The 8530-nt window shown below is 36.2% G+C and overlaps 1 protein-coding gene across 1 annotated transcript in view; it reads right to left on the bottom strand.

Annotated features, from left to right (window-relative positions):
* Window positions 1-8530, bottom strand: part of EFCAB7 (EF-hand calcium binding domain 7) — a 57673-nt gene that overhangs the window by 16805 nt on the left and 32338 nt on the right. The window contains 1 exon segment of the mRNA XM_007959149.2: window positions 2961-3109. Coding sequence (XP_007957340.2) covers window positions 2961-3109 — 149 coding nt within the window.

Genomic DNA, 8530 nt, shown 5'->3' with positions numbered 1-8530 from the left:
CAAGCTTTTAAGATCCCAGTCACTACTCGCCAAAGTAGGAGGTGGAACAATGTTTTGTATAGTATGTTATGCCAATTGAGCTTGATGTCCCCTGCGACTACGGTCCCAAGCCCACAGGTTCAACTACTCAGTCCCTGTGGGTAGCTGTGTGAGCACACTTTTTAGAGCCATACAGTGTCATCTCCTCACTTTTGAAAATCATGCAATCAGGCATAGGCTCAATTCAATAAACACACCTCTGAGTACCAAACAAGTAGCAGTTTCAGTCAAGTATGTCGGCCCATTTATGCCTCTGAAAGTCAGCTAATCCCTGAACTCCACGCATCCCCAAAATGTTGTATTAGATGAGCATTATGCTGTCTGTGGAGAGACTGTGCATGACCAGAAAAACTTTCCCTTACTATGTTGTTGTTGTTAGGTGCTGTTGAGTTGGCTCTAATTCATAGAGACCTTATGTACAGCAGAATGAAACACTGCCTAGTCCCGTGCTATCCTCATAATCCTTGCTATACCTGGGCCCATCCTTGCAGCCACTGTGTCAATCCATCTTATTAAGGGTCTTCCCATTTTTCACTGACCCTCCACTTTACTAAGCATGATATTCTTCTCCAGGGAATGGTCCTTTCTGACAATATCACCAAAATAGGTGAGATGAAGTCTGGCCATTCTTGCTTCCAAGGAGCATTCTGGCTGCACTTCTTCCAGGACAGATTTGTTAGTTCTTCTGGCAGTCCACTGTACCTTCAATATTCTTTGCTAACACCACAACTCAAAAGCATCAACTTTTCTTAAGTTTTCCTTGTTTATTGTCCAGCTTTCACATGCATCTGAAGTGATTGAAAATACCATGACTTTGGTTACATGCACCTTACTTAGTCTTCAAAGAGACATCTTTTCTTTGCTCCTCAGCACTTTAAAGAGGTCTTTTGCAGCAGATTTGCCCAGTGCACTACGTTATCTGATGTCTTGACTGCTGCTTCCATTGGTCTTGATTGTGGAACCAAGCAACATGAAATCATTGACAACTTCAATCTTTTTTCCATTCATCGTGATGCTGCTTATTGATCCAGTTGTGAGGATTTTCGTTTTCTTTATGTTGAGGCATAATCCATAATGCAAACTGTAGTCTTTAATCTTCATCAGTAAGCGCTTTAAATTGTCTTCACTTTCAGCAAGCAAAGTGGTGTTGTCCCCATATCACAGGTTGTTAATGAGTCTTCCTCCAATCCTGATGCTGCATTCTTCTTCATATAGTCCAATTTCTCAGATTATTTGTTCAGCAAACAGATTGAATAAGTATGGTGAAAGGATACTTACTTATACTTATACCTACGATAGTAAACAATAAATTACCTTTGTCTTTTTATTTCAGTTATTGACTGGTAACCTTATCAATCTCTGATGCTTTTCACTGTATATATATATATTTTTTACCTTTGACTTTTAAATGGTGTGAATATAATACCTATTAATAAGTAGACAAATAAGTAAACAAAATTTAAGTAAAAGTTTGATCTCAGAAACCCTTATGGCCTATGATTTCAAAGGTCAATGACATCAATAAATGGTACAAGAAGACTTAATTAATTTTTCTATTAATGAAAAGTATGTGTAACAGAACCAATATCATTCATAGATCAGATTCTGATTTTACACCATGGTTAAAATGTGGGAATTCACTGATGTTAGGTTAAAGTCAGATGTAAAAAGTTATTGTAACTATTCACCTAAAACCGAAAAAACCAAACTCACTGCCACTGAGTCGATTCCAACTCATAGCAACCCCTTTTGGGTTTCCAAGGCAGTAAATCTTTGTGGAAGTAGATTGCCCAGTCTTCCTTCTGTGGAGTGGCTGGTGGATTTGAACTGCCAACCTTCTGGTTAGAGATCAAATGCCTTAGGTGCTATGCCACCAGAACTCCTACTATTCACCTACTATTAGTAAAAATACTATTAATAAAAATGGCAAAAAAACTACAGAAAATTTCTCAGAAAATAGGTTTATGAGGGATTTGGAATGGCATCAATAGTAGGAATTATACTAAAGTGTTAGTATATCCAAAATTTGGCAATGCTAATTCTACCCTAGTAAGTTTTATGGGAAAGGTGAGATATTATTTTTAATTTTAAGACTATAAATAAATTTATTGTTATCTTAGTATGGCCATAACTGAAACTCTTAAATTCTTTATTTTCACTGACCCTGATACATAAATATAGAATTTAAGAAGTAGGCCTAATTGTTATTACCTCTCTAGTTTTATTACAAGTCTTATTCAACTTCTATGCTTATCATGTTAATAATAATGATTGCTAACACATATATAATTCTTGCAAGCCAGTTCCAAGTGTTTTATAAACATTAACCCAAGATGTCCACTTAAAAAAAAAAAAATTAGGATTCCAAGTTCTTATACAGACTTATTGCCCTTATTCTAAAAGAGCCCTATTCTGTTAGGACAAAGTGTTTCCCTATAGAAATGAGGCTTTAGCAGCTTAAATATTCTTTTCCAATTAAAAAGTATAATATTTTAAGTTACTTTTCTCCCCTCTGCATGTCATATGCTTAAACTCCATTGTCCCTGGATTATTTAAATGTTGGCCAAATCCACTGCTGTTGAGTCATATCCGACTCATGGTGACCCCTCCTTGGATTTCTGAGGCAGTAAGTATCACTATGGAAGTAGATTGGCCAACCATCCTTCATAGGAGTGGCTGGTGGGTTTGAACTGCCATCCTTCTTTTAGCAGTCAAATAAATGCCTTAGGCACTACACTACCAGAGCTCTGGCAAGAACAGAAACTTGTATAATGTATTAAAAACATACTGCTGCACCCAGGATTCATTCATATACTGAAGTACATGGATTTGAGTGCCCAGTTCAAAAGTTATATGTCAGGAAAATATTTATGTGATATTATGTATATTAAACCCAGTAGTAAATCCAAAGATTGTTTTACCTCTGTCAGCTCCAGAGCTCTGTTGTAGCCCACTGACTGTAAAGTTACCCAAAGATCACTAGGATCTCCTTCTCGATCCTTGGCTTCCATTAGATTCAGATCCATAAATCCCTGTCTTGTTAGTTCATTCTTCTTTGTATCAAAATTCTCTGTTAAAACAACAAAATTTTCTTTCGTACTAAATCAAAAAATTCAAAGACTGAATAAAATTCTTATTATATATTATTATTCAAAATATATTACTCATAAATACTGATCTGAATAGTGTAAAAGTGGAATAAGAATAGCTTGAACCATGTTTGAGAGATAACCTAATTTCCCAAAACTTGGCACAGACACTGTCCCAGAAAACGATTTAGTTTTTCAACAAGTTCTGAAGTTATAAATAATGGAAATATATTCCAAAATTAGAGAAATTGCAATATTTCTGGGAAAATTACAGTCTACCTGCTCATTTAGCATATATGCCAATATATATTTCAAAACATTAAAATGTTTCATACATATTTTCCCTTTAAACCTAGCAGAATTTGATGGCATTTAATGTAAGCCCCAAGCTAGTGGTGTTTCAGAAAGGGAGCTATAGATGGTGCCAGATTTAAGGGGACCACTATATGTTCATTCCTCCAATTTTAATAAAATTGTTCCCTCGCCCCTGAAAGACTGTTGGATAATTGGGAACACTCTGGAGTCCACAAATTAACCTACATTTTCCTAGGCAAATCTAAGTATCCCTATTTTAACAATACATCTTTTCCTCATTTATTATTTCATTTTCCAACATTTTGCATTTACAACTAAAGTTAAAAACTACTATCTGACTATAGTGCTTATTAACAATGTACATCTAGCAGTAACGAATGTCAAAGTGTAAGGTGAAAGTGATGCTAGTTATGATGGTTATCAGCTTGGCTGGACCATGAGTCTCAGTGTTTTGGCAGTTACATAATGTAATCTGGCAGTTATGTGATGACATAGTCATCCTCCATTTTGTGACCTGATAAGGTCTTTTTCCATTTTCACAGAATGCTGATTTTCACATAATGACATCATCTTTGGAACCTAACTATTGATAAGTGAGGAAAGAGTGTACTTGTAAAGAAAATGAAATTTACCTAGAAATGTCTTGTTGCTGTTGTTGTTAGGTGCTATTGAGTTGGCTCTCATTCATAGTGACCTTATGTACAACAAAACAAAATACTGCCCGGTCCTGCTCCAGCCTCGCAATCCTTGCTATATCTGAGCCCATCATGGCAGCCACTGTGTCAATCCATCTTGTTGAGGGGCTTCCCCTTTTTTGCTGACCCTCCACTTTACCAAGGATGATATCCTTCTCCAGGGAATGGTCCCTTCTGACAATATGACCAAAGTAGGTGAGATAAAGTCTGGCCATTCTCGCTTCCAAGGAGCATTCCAGATGCACTTCTTCCAAGACAGATTTGTTAATTTTCCTGGCAGTGCATGGTATTTTCAGTATTCTTTGTCAATACTACAACTCAAAAGCATCAACTCTTCTTCAGTCTTCCTTATTCATTGTCCAGCTCTCACATGCATATACTAAAATATACCATGGCTACTAAAAATACCATGGCTTGGGTTAGGTGCACCTTAGTCTTCAAAGAGACATCTTTGCTCTTTAGCACTTTAAAGAGGTATTTTGCAGATTTGCCCAGGGCAATATGTCATCTGATTTCTTGATGGCTGCTGCCATTGGTGCTGACTGTGGAACCAAATAATATGAAATCTTTGACAACTTCAATCTTTTCTCCATTTATCATGATGCTGCTTATTGGTCTATTAGTGAGGATTTTCCTTTATGTTGAGGTGTAATCCATACTGCAGACTGCAGTCTTTAATCTTCATCAGTAAGTGCTTCAAGTCATCTTCACTTTCACCAAGCAAGGTTGTGTCATCTGCATATTCCAGGTTATTAATGAGTCTTCCTCCAATCCTGATGCCACGCTCTTCTTCATATAATCCAGCTTTTCAGATTATTTCCTCAGCATACAGATTGAATAAGTATGGTGAAAGGATACAACCCTGACTTATTCCCTTCCTGACTTTAAACCATGCAGTATCCCCTTATTCTGTTAAAATGACAGCCTCCTGGTCCATGTACAGGTTCCTCGTGAGCACAATTAAGTGTTCGGGAATTCCCATTCTTCTCAATGTTATCCATAATTTGTTATGATCCACAAAGTTGAATACTTTTGCATAGTCAATGAAATACAAGTAAACATCTTTCCAGTATTCTTTGCTTTCAGCCAAGATCCATCTGACATTAAACAACACCAAACTCACTGCCGTTAAGCCAAATGGACTCATAGCAACCCCTTCTTGGGTTTCTGGGTGGTATCTCTATGGAAGTAGATTGCCTCTGAGGAGTGGCTGATGGATTTGAACCTCCAGCCTTCTGGTTAGCAGTCAAATGCCTTAGGCACTACGCCACTAGAGCACCTCATCTGACATCAGCAATGATGTATCTTGTTCTACATCCTCTTCTAAATCCAGCTTGCATTTCTGAAGTTGCCTATTGATGTACGGCTGCAACTGTTTTTGAATTATCTTTAGCAAAATTTTACTTGTGTGTGATATTAGTGATATTGTTTGATAATTTCCACATTCTGTGGGATTACCTTTCTTTGGAATGGGTACAAATATGGATCTCCTCCAGTCAGTTGGCCAGGTAGCTGTCTTCCAAATTTCTTGGCATAGACAAGCAAGTGCCTTCAGTGCAGCATCCATTTGTTGAAACAGCTCAATGGATATTCTGTTAATTCCTGCAGCCTTGTTCCTTGCCAATTCCCCCAGTGCAGCTTTGACATCTTCCTTCGATACCATTGGTTCTTGATCATATGCCACCTCCTGAAATAGATGAACATCAACCAGTTTTTTGGTACAGTGACTGTGTATTCCTTCCAACCTCTTTTTTATGTTTCCTGTATCATTCAATATTTTACCCTTAGAATCTTTCAATATTGCAACCCGAGGCTTGAATGTTTTCTTTTCTTTCAGCTTGAGAAATGCTCAGTGTGTTCTCTTTTTGTTTTCTAACTCCAGGTCTTTGCACAGTTCCTTATAATGATTGACTTTGTCTTCTCAAGCTGCTCTTTAAAATCTTCTATTCAGCTTTTTTTTTTTTTTTTTTTTATCATTTCTTCCATTTGCTTTACCTATTCTCCATTCAAGAGCAAGTTTCAGAGTCTCTTCTGACATCCAATTTGGTCCTTTCTTCCTTTCCTGTCTTTTTAATGACCTTTCACTTTCTTCACGTATAGTGTTCTTGATATCATCCCACAACTCTTCTGGTTTCAATCTGTTCAATGCGCCTAATCTATTCTTCAAATGATCTTTAAATTCAGATGTGATATTATCAAGGTCGTATTTTGGCTCTGATGGACTTGTTTTTCAGCTTCAACTTGAAACTGTATATGACCAGTTGATGGTCTGTTCCACAGAAGCACTTGGCCTTGTTTTGGTTGAAGATATTGAGCTTTTCCATTGCCTCTTTCCCCAGATGTGGTAGAGCTGATGCCTGTGTACTCCATCTGGTGAGTTTCACATGTATAGCTGCTGTTTATGTTGTTAAAAAAAAAAGGTATTTGCAATGAATAAGTCGTTGGTCTTCCAAAATTCTATCATGTGATTAACCAAGGCCATATTTTCCAACCATCAGTGATTCTCCTTTGTTTAACTTTTGAATTCCAATCATCAGTAATAATCAATACATCTTGATCTCATGTTTGGTCAATTTCAGATCACAGAAATTGGTAAAAATCTTCAATTCCTCATCTATGGCCTTGGTGGTTGGTGTGTAAATTTGAATAATAGTAGTATTAACTGGTCTTCCTTGTAGGTGTTTGGATATTATCCTATCACTGACAGCACTGTATTTCAGGATAGATCTTGAAACATTTTTTGTGATGATGAATGGCAGGCCATTCCTTTTCAATTTGTCATTTCTAGCATAGTACGTCATATAGTTGTCTGATTCAAAATGGCCCAAACCAGTTCATTTCAGCTCACTAATGCCTAGGACATCAATCTTTATGCATTCCATTTCATTTTTGATAACTTCCAATTTTCCTAGGTTTATATTTCATACATTCCATGTTCCAATTATTAATGGATGTTTTGCAGCTGTTTTTTTCCATTTTGAGTCATGCTACATCAGCAAACAGAAGTGTTGAAAGCTTTACTCCATCCACATCATTAAGGTCGCCTCTACTTTGAGGAGGCCGCTCTTCCCCTGTCATATTTTGAGTACCTTTTGACCTGAAGGACTCATCTTTTGGCACTATATCAGACAATGTTTCAGGACTACTCATAAAGTTTTCCAGTAATATAGTAGACAGTGTTTCACTGCAATTCATAAGGTTTTCACTGGCCAATACTTTGAAAAGTGGATGTCCCCTTCCTTGTTCTGAGTCTGTCTTATTCTAAAAGCTCCACTGAAACCTTCCACCATGGGTGACCCTGCTGGTATTTGAAATACCAGTGGCATAGCCTCCAGCCTCACAGCAACACATAAGCCCACCACAGTATGACAAGTCAGAAATATCTAGTTATGTTGAATTCCTGAACTTGTCCATCACATAGACAACAAACAGCTATCTATTATGGACTGTATTCTTTTAATTGTATACAATAATTAAACACTTTTTAAAATGTGTACAACAAAGATTTTATTTCCAGCTCCCATCTGTAATATACCCAAGAGAAATGGATACTCTTATATGAAATAACATCTGTTTTGTAAGCTTTATTGTGAGAAAAGCAGGAAAAACATGGCTGTTTAAAACTGGCTGAATTATTAAAAGTTTAAAATATTTGGAACATGACTCATAACTTTTGCCAGGGGAAAAAAGTTATAAATGTAGAATAGATTAGATCATAATGAGAAATGGTAGCTACTGAAATGGAAATTGGAGCTGCTTTGTAGTAAAAGATTAAAAAAATAAAATTTGATAATAATACCAAGAAAGTATTACTTTAAAGAAAAATGTATTTAAGTACTGTAGTATATAGACTTACAATAACTAATCTACTTTTATATTTTAAAATTCACAATCTTCACTAATTTTTAAAAGGTATATTAAAACTATCTTCCAGATAATTAATACTTGGAAAATAAGAATGAAAATAGTATTACATATGGTATAAAGATAAACATTTAGTACGTAAAAAGCCTGTTTCTTTAGCAGTATTATTAAAGTTCGTAAAGGACACATTTCAAAAATCATTTTTTAAGTCAATCATTCTTTGAGTTTTTTGACAGTATTAAAGTTATAATGTAAAACCCAGTTGTGAAACTTTCTTGCTGTGTGGTTAAGTTATTTAACCTTGGTCAAGTTATTTAATCTTTTGATTGTTTCCTTATTTATAAAATGAGAATATTAATAGTATTTACCTCACAGAGTTAATGTGTAAAATTGCTTGCATCAGCACCTGGTACATAGTACCATGCCATACCATACCCACTGTCGTTGAGTCAGCTCCGACTCATAGCGACCCCTCCTTGGGTTTCTGAGGCAGTATCACTATGGAAGTAGATTGCCCAGTCTTCCTTC

The sequence above is a fragment of the Orycteropus afer genome, unplaced genomic scaffold (genome assembly GCF_000298275.1).
Source record: "Orycteropus afer afer isolate SDZICR_OR568_19922 unplaced genomic scaffold, OryAfe1.0 scaffold00016, whole genome shotgun sequence".
NCBI lineage: Eukaryota > Metazoa > Chordata > Mammalia > Tubulidentata > Orycteropodidae > Orycteropus > Orycteropus afer.
The sequence above is the reverse complement of the archived record's forward strand: the minus strand, read 5'-3'. Positions and strand labels throughout refer to the sequence as shown.